The 19,355-nt window shown below is 46.6% G+C and overlaps 1 protein-coding gene across 2 annotated transcripts in view; it reads right to left on the bottom strand.

Annotated features, from left to right (window-relative positions):
• The window catches only part of PHYHIPL (phytanoyl-CoA 2-hydroxylase interacting protein like), a 130,286-nt gene extending 112,726 nt beyond the window's left edge, over nucleotides 1-17,560 (bottom strand). Inside the window, exon 1 of one of the 2 annotated variants that reach the window (XM_029609768.1) lies at nucleotides 17,477-17,560. Coding sequence is in view for 1 of the 2 variants with exons in the window: in XM_029609767.1 (XP_029465627.1) it covers nucleotides 15,697-15,799 (103 nt within the window). In the remaining variant the exon portion in view is untranslated. Of the gene's footprint in view, nucleotides 1-15,696; nucleotides 16,447-17,476 lie in introns of those variants that run through there. The other variant, XM_029609767.1, reaches the window with a different exon arrangement.
• Nucleotides 17,561-19,355: the final 1,795 nt, after the last annotated feature.

Consider the following 19,355-nt stretch of genomic DNA (forward strand, 5'->3'; position numbering starts at 1 on the left):
AGCTTGAACATGGGGAAGCAGCTCCAAACCCTTGTCCATACTTTAATCACAGCCTGCCTTCAACCAAATATGTGTCAAACTAATGCAGCCTTATTCCATTAGATTTAGTGGAGACAAAAAATGCAAATCTTGATTTTCTAATGCCAGAACCAGTTCTATATTCAGAAGGATGTAACAAAAAGTGTTATACAGAAGTTAGTTGAAGTCTGTAAGAAGAACACAAAAGTGCTTCAAGTATATTATATACACTGCGCTGATCATTTTCCTTTAGAAGATGTAGTGTACCTCAAGGAGTGCCATTTGATTCACAAGCATCTCTGCCATCTCCATCTCTGAAGCTTTATTATATACTGCACACCTATTATCATAAGGGCCTTGGAAAAAAAGTTGTTAGCTAGATAGGACATCACAGCCATTCTCAGGCTTGTATCTCATTCAGCATATTACCAAGCACAATGGCATCTCTTCTGTTCTGTGTACATTTCAGTCTAATGTATTGGGGACCAGTTGTTAGGAAGCGCTAGGAGAGCGATTCTACTTTCCAGGGGTTTGTGTGTTCTTGGACCATGGCTCGACCCCAGAGGAACTCCGTAGAGGTGCCGAGGCAGGCAAGGCATGCCCGAGCATGGGCTGGACAGGAGCAAGGCTGGACTGAAGACAAAGATGACTGAAGGCCCTCCAGCGGACCTGCATGCTCTGAAAAGACCAACAACGCAATGGTGGTCTTTGAACAGTCCTCCAACCATTCCAAGCCCTTTCGGACCTGCCGCTGGGTAACGGCAAGAAGCAGCAGGCTGGACAGAGGCCAGGGGCAAACGAAGGGTTTGGAACATGGAAGGCGAAGGCAAAGACTCAGGCAAAAACACTTGGACGAGGGTTCAGGCGAAGATACTTGGACGAGGATTCAGGAGCAATGTACTGCAGACGAGGATTCAGGAGCAAAGAGCTGGGTTGAGACTGTGACGCAGCGCGCCCTACACAGCCCACCCACGGGGCTGGTCGCGGACCATGCTGGACTTGAAGCAGACTCCAGACGAGGTAATGGAGCGAGTGAGAGGAACATGTCCCAGGAACTGTAGAGGCCTGCACTGGGGCGCGCCCTACAGCCGCCTGGCTGGTCGCGGACCACGCTGGAGCGGCACAGGTTCAAGCAGAGACTGAAACATGGACGGAGCAGACGCAAGGAACTCCATAGACCAGAGACAAGGCTTCAAGCGGAAGTCTCCCGGAGGCTTGCGCCTCAACTGTGAGGAAGGCCTTGTACCATGAGGCGCCCTACTCAGCCCGCCCGTGGGGCTGGTCATGGACCACGACATGGCACGCCAGGAAAGATGGCGACGAGGAACCAGTGGTTCAGGACATCAGAACGGATAACGGACATCAGGAACGGAAGGCGGACATCTGGACTGGATCACGGACTACAGGAACGGAAGGCGGACATCTGGACTGGATCACGGACTACAAGAACTGGAAGACGGACATCTGGACTGGATCATGGACTACAGGAACTGGAAGACAGATATCAAGACTGACTGTGGACATAAGGACAAGACAAGGAGCTCCAACGAAGAACACAGGACCTTGAAGAAGCGATGGAACAACGAGGACTCCTGGAGCGAAGGACAGGAACATTCAGGAGCGTCTAACTCCTTGCAAAGGCCAAGCTGGACTGACACAGGGTCCCTTTTATAGGGCTCATCACTGAAGAAGGCCACGGGACCTTTTCCTGCCGCTGGCCCTTTAAATCCTGAGCAAAGGCGTGCGCCCGCGCCTAAGGAGAACTGGAGAGGAGGCCCTCTCCAGCTCTCACATGGCAGGGACGCCACATGGTGGCGTCCCTGCCATGTGGAGGGCCCAGGACAGAGTGGCTTCCTGCCACGAAGATTGAAGGAAGAGCAGGCAGGCTGCAGGCACTGGCAGGGATAGCTTCCCTGCCAAGTGAGGACCCCAGGAGTGGCTCCAGCCGTGAAGAGACTCGTCGGGCAGAGGAGGAGTGGCAGCGGCGGTCCCAGCCGTGGAGAGAGGCTCCCGGTGACTCAGCCCTGCCGCGCAGGGCAGGAGGCGGCTGGGGAGGAGCCTGGACACAGCGGCACGACTGCCGCGGAGGAAGCAGCGCCAGCAGCCCATCTGGCCACGACAGGTAGGGGGCCTGTGCGCGCTCGTCGCGGGCAGGTTCACAACACCAGTAACTAACCATGTCGTTCACAAATGAGATGACACATCTGTATACATAGGACTGAGTAATGATATTTGTTTCTAATATCACTTTCGCAGTGAAATCATTAGAAAAGCATAATTTCCAAGTGCACTTTTACACATATACCATGGTTATATGCAGAGCTGGAAAACTCCTGGATGCCATGTCAGTTACTACTTAAAATTAAAATACTTAAATATAAATACTTAAATATAAATATAATATATAAATATAAAATATATAAATATAAAATCCTCGCCCCGCCTATCAAAACCTCATTAAATAAACGATCTCTATCCACAGCGGGCCCCGCGCAATGGAACTCACTACCACCAGAACTCCGGAAGGAACCTTGCCCAATCACATTTAAAAAGAGACTCAAAACTTGGCTATTCGAACAAGCTTTTAATCTATACCAATAATCGCCGCCTCATCTATCCAATTAGGTGTTCCATGTACCGTGACTATTGAATCCAATTAGCACCTAGATATTTAGCCAGGTTAGTCTTAACTTCGCCGAAGAACTCGCACTACATTATTTATTCGTTGTAATTTATTCCCCAGTTCCTTGTTCCAAGTTTATTTCCCTGTTCGATGTAACCGCATTCTTACATGCATGTTAATGTTATAATGTAAACCGAAATGATATGTAACATTGCTACAAGAATTTCGGTATATAAAAATGTTAAATAAATAAATAAATGAAATTTAGCACTAGCACGGAAATGCCACCATTGGCAAGGCCCAGGCTAGGAAGACATAAGCCAGCTGCCAACACTTCAGGCAAGACCCAGGCAAAGGATGCGAGAGAGCAGGTTCCACTGAAGTCCAAGACTGATTCTATTTCTGAACCATCATCTATATTTGGTTTTCACAAAAGGAGAGAGACTGAAGGGAGAAGAAGATGGGCACAAAGTGGAGAGGGCAGTAGAGTGCCTGGAGAGAGAGGAAGAAGCTGAAGGAAGGAGGAGTCGAAGGGAAAGTACCTGGATGGAGAATGGGGGTGAGAAGGAAAGTGTCTAGAATCAAGGGAAAAAGATGGAAGTAGTAGGAAGAATCACAGAAAGGAAGAAGGGGGACCAAGAAGGAGGAGAAGGGAAAAGAGATATTTTTCTGTGAATCTTTGCTGTGTTACTGTTTCCTTTCTCAGCTACTCTCTTCATCTGCTTTTTTTCCTTTAACTGTACACCTGATATGAAAGAGGTCAACTGTAGGTGCTTAGGAATAATTGAAGGAGAGATTTAGGTACTAAATATTTTCTGGTTTTCTTTTCCGTCCAAGCAACGTGCTGCTTCTGCAGTAGGAAGAGGGATCATTCCAGCTTCCCTCAGCTCCAGCAGGTACAGGAATGGCAGAGAGCAAGCCAACCATAACTCATCGCCATCCCCTTGAGGAAAATGTGTAGTTTTGTTTCTTTTGATTCTTATTTTTCCTGTAAATAAACACTCTATACTGTTTGTATAGCTAGTGCAAGATGCCATGTCTCACAGAACCTGTTTCATGTTGTACTATGTATGGTATAAAAGATATTAGTGATACAATGCAAATGGAAGTTTTGTATGTATGATATGCTGAAGGACAATGAATGATATATGTTTACAATAATTTGAGTGACAGAGAGTTCATAGGTTCTTACCAATGTATTCATGCTACATAAAGTACCTTTAATCAGGGCCCCTGATCTCTTGCAATTCCTTGGCCATGGCAAGGGCTGCAAAATCTGTCACTGGCTGTAGAATTTCTGGGTCATCCACAAAACGTGGGGAATGGAGAGTTGAACCAGGTCGGGGGTGGGCAGAATGGAGAGGAGGTGGCCTAAGGCACAACCACTCAATATTTCCTTCTGCAGGTCTGAACAGCATGAGGGTGAGGGGAAGATGTGCATGTGTGAGAGAAGGGATTGGGGGAGGGTGGCATGAGAGAGAGAGAGGGAGAAAGAGAAAGGGGGGACTGGTTTGGGGGGTGACAGAGAAAGGGGGTCAGCTTGGGGGAGTGTGAAAAAGAGGGCACAGTGGATTGAAAGTATGTTAGGGAGGACACATGAGATTGAGGAGGGATTGCGATGGGGGGAGGGAAATATGAAACAAGGCGTATTTGGGAAGTCAAAGAGGACACATGGTATTGGGGGTTGGGATGTGAGGGGGAACAGGAGAGAGGACAATTAAGGAGGAACATCTTGTTCCCCCAACCCAGATCCTTCCTCCCCCAGATCTTAGATTCTCTATACAATCTCCTGATCCAACCTCCCTCTCCCTTCTATATCTCGAAACTTCCCCCATCTCTGATTCTCTCTCCTAGAATGGAAGACATTGTGACCATCGACTCTTTAGTCCCCATTGTAGTTGATGCATGTGGAGACAAGTATGGGACATGACATGAATAGCCACTGCCATATATTCCAATATCATTAGTACTCGACACACTATCGTTGTTGCTAGTCGCAATAATTGAAGACTCAATTGACAAACCTTTTGGACACTGTCCTCTGGTAAAGAAATCTTGACTGAATGGAGTCTCTTAGCCCTTATAAATTGCATCGCCTGAGTCAAGTTGGAGTAGAGACTTCACATAGTTTATCAGGAATCCTAAATTTTCCAGGCATTGAATTGTTGCCCATAGGTCCTTCTGTCGGGCAATCGGGTTTGGAGAAATTATGAGCCAGTCATCCTGATAGGGAAAAAGATGTACCCCCTCTCGACGTAGGTTAGCCACAGCCACTACTAGGCATTTTGTGAAGACTATAGGGGCAGAGATGAGAGGCCAAATAGAAGTACTTTGTACTGGTAGTGTCTGGAATCCATCTGGAAGCAAAGGTATTGTGAACATGACCAGTGGATCAGGATGAGAGTATATACATCCTTCAGATCCAGAGAGAATACATACAATCATCAGGTTGAATAAAGAGTAAAATGGACTTGAGCAAAGTCATCTGGAACTTTTCTTTCCGAAGGTGCTTGTTGAAGATCTGAGGTCCAGGATGGGACGAAGGCTCCCTCATCGCTTTGGAATCAGGAAGTACCGTGAGTAGTAGCTGGTGTTGACTCGGTCCTCCTGTACTACTTGAATGGCCTTCTACTCCATTAGCTTGTGTACCTCTTGATTCAAAAAGGCTATTTGAAAGGAGGCCTGTGGAAGACGACCTGATGGGAAAACTGGTGAAACCCAAATGGCAGCCCTGAGAACCGATCTGTTGTTATTTGCCCCAATACTGGATAAAAATAGAAGAGTCTTCCCCTACTAAAAGGTGGGCCTGTGGCTGTTCCTGTTTCAAAAAGATTGTTGAGACTTGGAAGCAGATTGTTGCACCTGCTTTTGCTGTCTGTAGTCTCTCTGATGGCCGCAGAGCTGCACTGTCTGTGCCTGAAACTGGGGCTGTTGATACAACTGCATCCAATACAGCAGAAGCTGCTTGTACAGCTTCCGCTGGTAGAACACTTTTCTGTACTGGGAACAGTATATTTTAGACATTCCAGGGGTCTCCGAAGACATTGACAATGATTGCAAAGTGACATTTTGCTCCTCGATCTGGGAGGCCAAACTGTCACCTAGATATGGTAGGTCTGCCAGCTTTTCATCATGTACATCTTCTTTCATACTGCTACCTCATAGCCATGCAATACGACAGGCTGCAATGGATGTTGAAGAAGTATGAGAACATAAGAACATTAGAAAATGCCATACTGGGTCAGACCAAGGGTCCATCAAGCCCAGCATCCTGTTTCCAACAGTGGACAATCCAGGACATAAGAACCTGGCAAGTAACCAAAAGTTAAGTCTATTCCATGTTATCATTGCTAATGGCAGTGGCTATTCTCTAGGGGGCGGATTTTCAGAGCCCTGCTCGCGTAAATCCGCCCAAAACCGGGCGGATTTACGCGAGCAGGGCCCTGCGCGCCGGGAAGCCTATTTTACATAGGCCTTCCGGCGCGCGCAGAGCCCCGGGACTCGCGTAAGTCCCGGGGTTCTCGGAGGGGGGCGTGTCGGGGGGCGGGCCCGGTCGTCGCGGCGTTCCGGGGGCGTGTCGGCAGCGTTTTGGGGGCGGGTACGGGGGCGTGGCTACGGCCCGGGGGCGTGGCCGCGCCCTCCGTACCCGCCCCCAGGTCGCGGCCCGGCGCGCAGCAGGCCCGCTGGCGCGCGGCGATTTACGTCTCCCTCCGGGAGGCGTAAATCCCCCGACAAAGGTAAGGGGGGGGTGTAGACAGGGCCGGGTGGGTGGGTTAGGTAGGGGAAGGGAGGGTAAGGTGAGGGGAGGGCAAAGGAAAGTTCCCTCCGAGGCTGCTCCGATTTCGGAGCGGCCTTGGAGGGAACGGGGGGAGGCAGCGCGGCTCGGCGCGCGCAGGCTATACAAAATCGATAGCCTTGCACGCGCCGATCCAGGATTTTAGTGGATACGCGTGGCTCCGCGCGCATCTACTAAAATCCAGCGTACTTTTGCTTGAGTCTGATGCGCAAGCAAAAGTAGGCTGATCGCGCTTCTTTTAAAATCTACCCCTAAGTGAACTTAATAGCAGGTAATGGGCTTCACACCTCCAAGAACTTATCCAATCCTTTTTTAAACACAGCTATACTAACTGCACTAACCACATCCTCTGGCAACAAATTCCAGAGTTTAATTGTGCGTTGAGTAAAAAAGAACTTTCTCCGATTAGTTTTAAATGTGCCCCTTGCTAACTTCATGGAGTGCCCCCTAGTCTTTCTATTATCTGAAAGAGTAAATAACCGATTCACATCTACTCGTTCTAGACCTCTCATAATTTTAAACATCTCTATCATATCCCCCCTCAGCCGTCTCTTCTCCAAGCTGAAACGTCCTAACCTCTTTAGTCTTTCCTCATAGGGAAGCTGTTCCATTCCCTTTATCATTTTGGTAGCCCTTCTCTGTACCTTCTCCATCGCAATTATATCTTTTTTGAGATGCGGCGACCAGAATTGTACACAGTATTCAAGGTGCGGTCTTCACCATGGAGCGATACAGAGGCATTATGACATTTTCCATTTAATTCACCATTCCCTTCCTAATAATTCCCAACATTCTGTTTGCTTTTTTGACTGCCGCAGCACACTGAACCGACGATTTCAATGTGTTATCCACTATGACGCCTAGATCTCTTTCTTGGGTTGTAGCACCTAATATGGAACCCAACATTGTGTAATTATAGCATGGGTTATTTTTCCTTATATGCATCACCTTGCACTTATCCACATTAAATTTCATCTGCCATTTGGATGCCCAATTTTCCAGTCTCACAAGGTCTTCCTGCAATTTATCACAATCTGCTTGTGATTTAACTACTCTGAACAATTTTGTGTCAGCTGCAACTGTGATTATCTCACTCGTCGTATTTCTTTCCAGATCATTTATAAATATATTGAAAAGTAAGGGTCCCAATAAAGATCCCTGAGGCACTCCACTGTCCACTCCCTTCCACTGAGAAAATTGTCCATTTAATCCTACTCTGTTTCCTGTCTTTTAGCCAGTTTGCAATCCTCGAAAGGACATCGCCACCTATCCCATGACTTTTTACTTTTCCTAGAAGCCTCTCATGAGGAACTTTGTCAAACGCCTTCTGAAAATCCAAGTATACTACATCTACTGGTTCACCTTTATCCACATGTTTGTTAACTCCTTCAAAAAAGTGAAGCAGATTTGTGAGGCAAGACTTGCCTTGGGTAAAGCCATGCTGACTTTGTTCCATTAAACCATGTCTTTCTATATGTTCTGTGATTTTGATGTTTAGAACACTTTCCACTATTTTCCCTGGCACTGAAGTCAGGCTAACCGGTCTGTAGTTTCCCGGATCGCCCCTGGAGCCCTTTTTAAATATTGGGGTTACATTTGCTATCCTCCAGTCTTCAGGTACAATGGATGATTTTAATGAGAGGTTATAAATTTTTACTAACAGGTCTGAAATTTCATTTTTTAGTTCCTTCAGAACTCTGGGTTATATACCATCTGGTCCAGGTGATTTACTACTCTTCAGTTTGTCAATCAGGCCTACTACATCTTCTAGGTTCACCGTGATTTGATTCAGTCCATCTGAATCATTACCCATGAAAACCTTCTCCATTACGGGTACCTCCCCAACATCCTCTTCAGTAAACACCGAAGCAAAGAAATCATTTAATCTTTCCGTGATGGCCTTATCTTCTCTAAGTGCCCCTTTAACCCCTCGATCATCTAACGGTCCAACTGACTCCCTCACAGGCTTTCTGCTTCGGATATATTTTAAAAACTTTTTACTATGAGTTTTTGCCTCTACAGCCAACTTCTTTTTAAATTCTCTCTTAGCCTGTCTTATCAATGTCTTTATCCTATTTTCTTCTGTTGGTTCCTTCTTCCAATTTTTGAATGAAAATCTTTTGGCTAAAATAGCTTCTTTCACCTCCCCTTTTAACCATACTGGTAATCATTTTGCCTTCTTTCCACCTTTCATAATGTGTGGAATACATCTAGACTGTGCTTCTAGAATGGTATTTTTTAACAATGACCATGCCTCTTGGACATTTTTTACTTTAGTAGCTGCTCCTTTCAGTTTTTTTCTAACAATTTTTCTCATTTTATCAAAGTTTCCCTTTTGAAAGTTTAGCACGAGAGCCTTGGATTTGCACACTGTTCCTCTTCCAGTCATTAAATCAAATTTGATCATATTATGATCACTATTGCCAAGTGGTCCTACCACCATTACCTCTCTCACCAAGTCCTGTGCTCCACTGAGAATTAGATCTAAAATCGCTCCCTCTCTCGTCGGTTCCTGAACCAATTGCTCCATAAAACTATCATTTATTCCATCCAGGAACATTATCTCTCTAGCGTGTCCCGATGATACATTTACCCAGTCAATATTGGGGTAATTGAAGTCTCCCATTATTACCGCACTACCAATTTGGTTAGCCTCCCTAATTTCTCTTACCATTTCACTGTCCGTCTCACCATCTTGACCAGGTGGACGGTAGTATACCCCTATCACTATAGTCTTCCCCGACACACAAGGGATTTCTACCCATAAAGATTCAATTTTGTATTTAGTCTCATATAGGATGTTTATCCTGTTGGACTCTATGCCATCCCGGACATAAAGCGCCACACCTCCTCCCGGGTGCTCCTCTCTGTCATTGCGATATAATTTGTACCCCGGTATAGCACTGTCCCATTGGTTATCCTCTTTCCACCATGTCTCTGAGATGCCAATTAAGTCTATGTCATCATTCACTGCTATACATTCTAATTCTCCCATCTTACTTCTTAGACTTCTGGCATTAGCATACAGACATTTCAAAGTTTGTTTTTTGTTTGTATTTTCATTCTGCTTTTTAATTGATAGGGATAAGTTAGAATTTTTTAGCTCAGGTGAGTTTTTAGTTAAAGGCACTTGGACTATTTTTCTAATTATTGGAACCACACTGTCAGGATGCCCTAATTCTAATGCATCTTTAGTATCCTTTGAAGATACTTCTCTCCAAACCATGCACTGCTGAGCGACTGTCGGCTTTCCCCTTTGTTCTAGTTTAAAAGCTGCTCTATCTCCTTTTTAAAGGTTAGCGCCAGCAGTCTGGTTCCACCCTGGTTAAGGTGGAGCCCATCCCTTCGGAAGAGACTCCCCCTTCCCCAAAAGGTTCCCCAGTTCCTAACAAAACTGAATCCCTCTTCCTTGCACCATCGTCTCATCCACGCATTGAGATTCTGGAGCTCTGCCTGCCTCTGGTGACCTGCGCGTGGAACAGGGAGCATTTCAGAGAATGCTACCCTGGAGGTTCTGGATTTAAGCTTTCTACCTAAGACCCTAAATACAAACAGTCTAACTTCAGTTATTCAGCCTGAGTGACTCACTGCTCCCTTGATTAACAAATGTTGGTCCCTATTCAAACCCTATTCAAAGGATCTGAAGACTCACCGTCGCCACGTCGCACAAGTCCTGCAGGCTCTCCGAGACAATCACCTGTACGCCAAGCTTGAAAAATGCGTTTTCGAAGCTGAGGCCCTGCCCTTCCTCGGGTATATCATCTCCTCCACAGGATTCCGAATGGACCCCGAAAAAGTAGCCGCCATAACTAGATGGCCTCAACCCAAGGGTCTCAAGGCCCTCCAGAGATTCTTGGGCTTCGCTAACTTTTATAGACATTTTATTCCACAGTACTCGCATCGGGTCGCTCCCCTTACTGCCCTGACCCGCAAGGGAGCCGACGCCAAGAACTGGCCTGACGCTGCGGTCACAGCTTTCACCGACTTGAAAGAGGCGTTCCTCATGGACACCTGTCTCCGTCATCCCGATCCAGCCAGACCTTTCATCGTCAAGGTCGATGCCTCCAGCATTGCCGTCGGAGCGGTCCTCAGTCAACACTCCGAGTCCGGACAGCTCCTGCCATGTTCTTACTTCTCCAGGAAGTTCTCCCCCGCCGAGACTAATTACTCCATCGGCGACAAGGAGCTGCTGGCGATCAAACTCGCCTTTGAAGAATGGAGGCAATGGCTCGAGGGGGCCCGACACACGACCACCGTATATACGGATCACAAAAACTTAGAGTTTTTGTCCCAGGCTCAACAATTAAACCCTCGCCAAGCCCTGTTCTTCAGTCGCTTTGATTTTGTTTTACAGTACCGACCGGCGGCCAAGAATCTCCGAGCTGATGCTCTCTCTCGGACCTCCTTATCCGAAGAAGACCAAGAACCTCCACAGTATATCCTCGACCCTAGTAACGTTCGCCTGTCCGCCCTGAAGGTCCTCTCCCAAGATAGGACCGTGGTTCCCCGACGAGACCGTTTAAAGACACTACGCTGGGCTCATGACTCCCTCACTGGAGGGCACGCAGGACGCGAGAGAACCCCTGAACTCCTTAACCGCTTCTACTGGTGGCCCAAAATGCGACAAGATGTGCGCACCTACGTTAGTTCCTGCCCCACCTGTGCCTGTCAAAAGCCCAGTCCTGGACCCCCGTGCGGTCTCCTACAGCCTCTGCCAGTCCCCACAGAGCCCTGGACCCATCTAGCTACAGACTTCATGGTGGACTTGCCCCTGTCTCGCGGTCAAACGGTTATCTGGGTTACCGTCGACTGCTTCTCTAAGATGGTGCACCTTGTTCCGTTGACCAAGTTACCCTCTGCACCCGAACTAGCTCTCCTCTTTGCTCAGCATATTTTCAGGCTACACGGCCTCCCGCAAGACATCGTTTCCGACCGGGGACCCCAGTTTGTTGCACGCTACTGGAGGGCTCTCTGCAAGTGCTTCAAGGTAAAGCTCAGCTTCTCCACAACTTTCCACCCGCAGAGTAACGGACAGTCCGAAAGGATGAATCGGTCTCTGAAAACCTACCTTCGAGCCTTCACCAATGAAAAGCAAGACAACTGGTCAGAACTACTGCCCTGGGCCGAGTTTGCCTATAACAATCAAGCTCATGCTGCCACCGAGCTCTCACCATTCCAGCTAGTCTACGGGAAACAGCTGAGACCTCCGCTTCCCATTGCTATCTCCAGCACCTCTCCAGCCGCCCAGTTAACGGCGCGCCAGCTACAGACCTTGTGGCAGAAGACCCAAAACAAACTGCTCCGCTCAGCCTCTTCCGCCAAACAGGCGGCTGACCGCCACCGACGACCGGCGCCTTCCTATCAACCAGGAGACCGGGTCTGGCTTAGCACCAAAAACATTCGTCTCCGTCTCCCCTCACGAAGATTCGCGCCCAGATTCTGTGGGCCATTCCAGGTCGCCGAAAGAGTGGGGTCAGTCTCGTATCGGCTGAGGTTGCCGTCCTCTCTTCGAGTCCACAATGTTTTCCACGTATCCTTGCTTAAGCCCGTAGTCCTCTCTCGCTATCACCGAAAACCTCTGGATCCTTCTTCTACTGCCATCGACGATGATCCCACTTACCAGGTACGCGAGGTCCTGGATGTTCGCTTCTACAACTGCAGGTGGGAATATCTACTCTCATGGAAGGGATGCGGCGATGAGGACAACACCTGGGAACCCAGCCGCAACATCCTGGACAAGTCCTTGTTGCAGCAGTTCCACCGTGACCACCCGGAGAAACCCGGTCCTCTCAAGAGGGGCCGTAAAGGGGGTGGTACTGTTGTGGTCTCTACCGCTTCCCTCCACTTAGGGCTCAAACCCGCCTACCTCCGCTTCAGGAACCACCGCATTCCGCCCGCTCTGGACCCCGGGGGCTTCTCTCACTCCACGTGGCGGCCGCCATTACGTGCCTGCTTCTCGTCAGTCTTGCGCGTGCGCGAGGACGCCCGTCTTGAGCGCTCAACTCCCGGAAGCCTGGCCCCGCCCATGCTGCTGACGTCACGCCCAAGTCCCGATATAACCGGCGCTCAAACTCTCTCTCATCGCCTTGCAACAAGGTTCACAACTCTATAGTTGTTCTTAGTTGCGTTCCTGGTGATCTCCACGTTTCCTGCTTCTGACTCCGGTTTGCTTCCGACTCCGCTTCAGCCTGCTGCCTGCCTCCGACTTGCTTCTGACTCCGCTTCTGCCTGCTGCCTGCCTCCGACTCCGGTTTGCCTCTGACTCCGCTTCTGCCTGCTGCCTGCCTCCGACTCCGGTTTGCCTCTGACTCCGCTTCAGCCTGCAGCCAGCCTCTGACCCTGGCCTGCTTCCGCTTCAGCCTACAGCCTGCTTCAGCCTCCGGTTTGCTACCGACTCCGCTTCAGCCTACAGCCTGCTTCAGCCTCCGGTTTGCTACCGACCCCGCTTCAGCCTACAGCCTGCTTCAGCCTCCGGTTTGCTACAGACTCCGCTGCCGCCCGCTGCCCTGCCTTCAGCCGGCCCTCGGCCCTGTACAGCCAGTCCCCTGCTTCCCGGGTACCTTGGACTTCCTATCCTTCCTGTCTGCTCTGGTCCCGGTCTAAGCCTATCTCAGCCCCTGGACTTTCTGCCTCTATTCCAAGTCCCGAGGACCCGGTGCCCTATGGGCTCCTCCCGGGGGGTCCCTGGTTCCCGGGTGAACACCTCCTGCTTGTGGCTCCGCCCCCTGGCCTACCCTGTCACCCTAGGTAGGCCGGCCCAAGGGTCCACTATCTCTCCAGCAGGGTCCAACTGCAACACATATATACCATATATACACACCCCACTATGAAAATGTGCAATTACTCCATTTATTCTAATATGGCATGCTCCTTTACCTATTCATGCATATCAGTTTCACTCTTGCTGTGTACTACTCCATGTGCATATAATTAGTTTTCCAAGCAATATTAAATACATTTCCTATTCCCATATCCACATGTATTTCAAACTAGGACTACTCAGATTAGTGGTATTAATACAAAAACATCCATGTTTATAATGCTGGTAGAAAACTTAAAATCCAGTATAATCTCACAAATGATTTAAATATCAAATCAAATCTTACTGAATTCATAGTATTGACATTTTCTGACTATAATTGATTGGTTTCCATTAATTTTATCCACAGAAATGCCTTAGCTAAAACAGTCAAGTCTACAAATAATTAAGCTAAATATTATCACAATTAAACCTGAAAATTATGAACTTTATGAAAAATTCTGTTTGCTTTAAATGTATATGCATCCTCTATAGATAACTAAAAGAAACAAAAAAAAAGACTGAAAATTTAAAAAGGTAGTAAAATATTTCAATGTTTTTACACTAATGAATATTGAGAACTGGAAAAGAAAATTATTTAATCCTGAATCAGCCAATGATGAGAACATTTTACTGTAAATATGGAGGCTAACTACAGTATTTCCTACTGTAGGCACACCTACATTAGCAAACATTTTGTGTGGCACACCAACGTTCATGAAACAGGCAGTGCAGACATTGAGAAGATTCATAAGGCCAAAAGAAATGCAGTCTCTGTCAATTAAAAAAAAATGGAGAGAGTGAGGGCAGAGACATACACACATACATGCATACCTGTCACAATAAACCAGTTCTCTCAATATACAAGTGCAGGAGAAGGGAGGAATCATTGTGGAGCAGGCAACCAGCTTGATTAGTAACCTTGGCTGCTGCATGTGACTGCCAGAGCTCCTCCACTGCTGCTGCTCCCAACACTCAAAATAAGTCACATCCAGCACTTAGTGCATACTCTCCCTGATTCACTCAGCCTGGAGATAAGACAGAAGCTGGAAGGTCTCAAAAGAGGAAACTCAGGATGGGAAAGATGAGGTGCTTTGCACAAAATAGGGCCCAGATATCTATGCATTGCATGCTGCACATTAATTATCACACTCTGGGGCTCATAATGTAGCTATGAGAAAGAGGCATGTGCAATTACACATGTTCTCAGAAAGATGCTGCTGTCTATTGTTGCTATGAAGTGCTGAGAGCAAAGCCCAGGTGCAGGTCTGGACCCAAGCATATGGGAGTGGTGACTTTTCCATGGCACACCTAATCAGGTCTGAAGGCACAGCATGGTACACTGGTTGTGAAACACTGACTGACTAAATTATCACTTTGAAATCAGATTATCATCTATTTTTGTACAGCTGACTGTAGCAAATATGAACACGAGGTAGGATTTGCTAGTCGTGGTTGTCCCAACATGAGTTAACATATTTCATATAGAATTTTTTAATTTGTTTTACAATAAAGCCACTCAAATATTTGTCTGAAGTATTACAAATCAGATAACCATCTCACCTTATATATGTACTATAAAACAAAATCTTATTTGGCTGACAGTAGATATTTTCTATTTAGTTAGCTACATACTAAAGTTGAATTCAAAATCCATATCAATTCTGGCACAATAGTAAGTATTAAAGTTGTTACTTTGTCTACAGAACAAAATACTTAACATTAATGCTCAAAAAACAGAAGTTGTACCAGTCTACGTCATGGCAAACGTGCTTAATATATCTTGCCCAAAATGTGTTGCATAATTTGTCTTCTGTATCAGTTATCAGACCAGTTTAGTGCAGATGCTCATTTTTGAACCACTGCCCAGAATCATGAAGGTTCTATCTGTCCATGGTGCTGAAATATGCATTTTACCCCTCCCCTTTACATCCCCGCCCCCTCTCTTTTATAAGAAAGACTGTATTATGTTCATGATGTAGGATATTACAATCATAAAAAAGACTTAGCAACAAGTATCCATACAACTAATAAAAACTAAACGTGTGATGATTCTGCATATTTCCGTACAAGTACTGCCATCAACATAACGATGTAAAAAATAATTATCCATAAACTTAGCACAATCAATAAACGCAGTGTCTACATAGTTTACCTGTATTCCATTACCTACAATGGAAAACTAATACAAATTATTTAAAAAATGTGTACTGAGCAAACACCAGAATAATCAATACCCGGGCAACACATTCAGATTAAACACTATAGAATACAATGGCGTGACGGATCAGTCATACGGTATTTTTTCCTGTTCTCCTTTGTGCCGAAAGGAACAAGGGCAATGTCTGCACCTGCAAATAACATCAGAATAACAAAGCAGTGTACGGGAGTAGCAGAAAGAATTTCCTACATAATCCAGAAAACAGCAGCACGTTTAAAGATTAGAGATGTCGCCCTTACCATCCCTATCGCACAACTGAATAGCTTCCAAGTTCAGATTCTTGATCACATCTTCGCAAGGGCTGGTCGGGCTACTTATGTGGCTCAGACGTGGCACCTCCATGTCCCCTTTTCTTCTTCTTGCCGCGGAGGGCTGAGGTGACAGACGGCTTCGCTCTGCCTTTCTTCCTGGCTGAGCGAGGCAGGCAGTCACTGTTCCCTTTCAGTGCTTCGGGGAAGGCAGCGTCAACGCTCGCCGTCACTGAGCACACACACCACGCCGCCGATTTGTCGCTGCAGTGATGCAGGGGCAACGGGAGACGAAAGGGAGGGAGCTCGGCGAGAAGCAAACTCCGGCGATCGCAAGGCTGGAGAATGCAGGGGAGGGGAGGAGGGGGGGGGGGTTCCAGGGTTCTCTCAGGCGGAACGCATGGCGCTGTAATGATATTTTCTTCTCATTGTGCAAGGGATTGCGTTGCTTCACGCACACAAACAACACGGCAGAACTACAGCGCTGTAGGTAATGCCGCACCCACTCCCATCACCAGCTCCTTGCAGCGGCTCTCTACGGTCACGTTATCTGCCGGAGGTTATATAAGGGAGGGGCCCCGCGGGCTACAGCCTGGCTCTTCACAACCAAATAGTTCCATCTCTAATGCCGGGGGGGGGGGGAAGCAGCTGAGGAGGGACCGGGTCCTGGCTGGCGCCTGGGGAGAGGACGCGAACAGAGGATAAAAAGCTCCGGATTCATTCCTGGAGGGAGGAGGCGGTTTGCACCTGCCAGCAGGAGCCAATCAACCGTGGATAAAGGAGGGCGGGAGAAGGCTTTGGGTGCTACAGTCCCCGTTAGCTGCACGTTTCCTCTTACTGTAGCAGGACAGAGACTTGCACTGTTTCATGGTGGTTCTGAGGCTCTTCGCCATTTGAGTCGCTGGCCAGCCTTGGATAGATTGTACTAGGGAAGTCGGCGTAAAAAAGGGATATGCTTTAAGCTTACATGTAAATACATTGAACTAGAGCAATGGAAATTTTTCTCTCTGTAGATTTTATATATATATATATATATATATATATATATATATATATATATCTAGACAATTTTTTCACCAGGATAATCAGCTAACATTAATAGAAACGTCTAGAATAGGCTGCATTCAACCTAGTCTGACTCTTATTTCTGCTTTTATAAGATCCAATATTCTTCACTCAATCATTTACCGCCATTTTCCTGTTATTCTTTGTTTATTTGCACGTTTAGTGTGATTTATAACAGTTTATTTCTCCCCTACTGCACCTTTCTTACAGAAGTATCTCCTGCACTCGAGATTATACCCTTTTATCTGACAGGAAGGCGGTTACCAAAAGGGCAAAATAAAGAGAAACCCAATAACTAACCCCGGTACCAAATACCAGTCTCAAACTTGCCTCCAGATCCTGCAACCCGTATCCGATTTTAAGAAATTGAAACGTATGCTAAAAACAAATCCGAAACCCGTAACAGGATCCATCCAGCTCCTAAACGAAACCCAATACCCGGAACCCCAAACCCTAATAAACAACTAATATTAGACTGAAACCCATAGCAGGAATGTCACACAAAGCCTGAAGTGAAACCAGCAACCACCTTCCCGCAGCCCCCTCCCCCCCCCTAAAAAAAAAAAAAACCCAACCCAAAACAAAACCCTTCAAAGTAAATCTATCGCTAAGAAGAAAAATAATCTAAACCCTAAACGACACTGGCATCAGGAACCCTACGCCAACAAACTAGAGCCAGCATTAGGCAGCGTCAAAGAGCTTCTACCTGAAGTTATTGGCAAGTTCTACCCAAGGCGTGTGCTTCTGCCATATGCTGCCCGTTGGGCTGCATAAATTTATACCACATACGCCACTTCTTGCAACGCTCACCACTCGCCTAGCGTGTCAGCTACTCGATTGCGGATTGGGAGGAAGGGGGAAGTGCCCGGATTACAGATCACGTGGTGCCCTACAATAAAGCTAAACCCAAAGTAAATCTCGTGCCGCCGTTGCGCGTGAGGGCATGTGCTCACGGCTGTCCAAACCGCGGGGTGACCACTCAGGCCTGGCTGGAAGTTGCTGAGCTTCCCGAATATACTATAACTCTGGGGTTTAGGTTGGGACGGGTGTGTGGTTCAGTCGGGTTTCAGTACCTTGTTTTTTCTAATAACGGTACAGTATGTTTTTTAATTCGTTCCTTATATTACTGAAGTCTTCACCATTTTTCTTATCTGTATTTTTAATTTTGCTGGCGGGCAAACGCACATGGTATTATAAAACTCATGAAACCCTCCTCACGCCCATGTTTCCTGAAGATCTAGTAGCCCCCTTACTGAAGAGAACCGAACTTCCTTCACTAGCATACACTGAAGATATGAAAATTAGCATTATCTATTATCAATATCTATCTTATGAAATCCCTCTTTCAAATTGCCAGTATTTTCTAATTGTCTATAACAGCTTGTGTTTGTGGGTGCTTATGCGTGTGGGTGGCTGTGCCTGTCTGGGTATGCCCGTGAAGGAGGAGCCTGTGCAGACAGGGAATATTAATGAATATTAACCAGTGTTTCTCAGGTTGTCTGGTCAATAACAGCCTGTGTGTGTGCCTGTGTGGGTGATTACATTTGTGTGTGTGTGCCTGTGTGTTTTTGTGACAATGCTTTACAGACAAAGCATATTGTCTTTGCACAGTGCACCTGCCACTGTTTCAGGCACTGCCTAGTGGTCACAGACAGACTTGACAGTGTGACTGACTGACTGACACAAGTTTACATATCTATATTTATATCGATATATATACATATACAATAGTAATCCGTCAATGTCAGCCACAGGATGATACCTCCTACCCAGTGGTTTACAGAGGGTGGCTAATGCCCCTAAAGGCAAATGGTGAGGTGAGTTACTTGGCAGTACCTTTGTTATTAGAGACAAACAGGCCAATGCAAATTCTTTCCTTTGAAGCCTACAGCAATCCTTCTCACCTATGCAAATGTTAGCTTACCCTCTGGCTCCCTTACAGTGGGGTGGGGGTGCATGCCTGGAAGCCAGTGGTATTATTCCTTGAATTGCAGTGATACCAAGAGGACCTGGCTACAATTGCTAGGTTTAAATGGATATTTCTGCAGAAGGAAAATTTTGAGTTGAGTGGACCTATGGCAGTTGTTGGAATCAGAACTTGGGGTGTAATCCCAGACCAGAGCCAATGAGGAGCAGGGGATCGATTGTTAATGAACCCTTTTTAATTAGGTATAAAAGAGATGTTGTCTTTTGTATACAGTTAGACAGGCAGAGTAAGGAAAAGACAAAAGGACATAGCAATGAGGTGAGGTTCCTACCCCAGCTACAAGGCTGCTACCACAAAGGAAAGAGCAGTTGCAGATAGAAGGGAGGGTTCCTCATAGCCATAGTCTGAAGAATAGTAACTACATGGCAGTGCCAAGAAAGAAGTGGTTCTTTCTTATTTTGTAGTGAAGGCAAAGAGTGTGTTTCAAGTATTTCCTGACCATTTGTTTCATTTAGAGCTAGAACAGTATTTAGAATAGTATCTGCATACATTCAGTATCAGGCTGATTTAGTTGCAGGGAAATTCAGAAGATTCGTCATTTATTTATTTATTTATTTATTTAAACATTTTTGTATACCGGCATTAGTTGTGGATATCA

Source organism: Rhinatrema bivittatum, chromosome 7 (assembly GCF_901001135.1).
Source record: "Rhinatrema bivittatum chromosome 7, aRhiBiv1.1, whole genome shotgun sequence".
In the NCBI taxonomy this organism is placed as follows: domain Eukaryota; kingdom Metazoa; phylum Chordata; class Amphibia; order Gymnophiona; family Rhinatrematidae; genus Rhinatrema; species Rhinatrema bivittatum.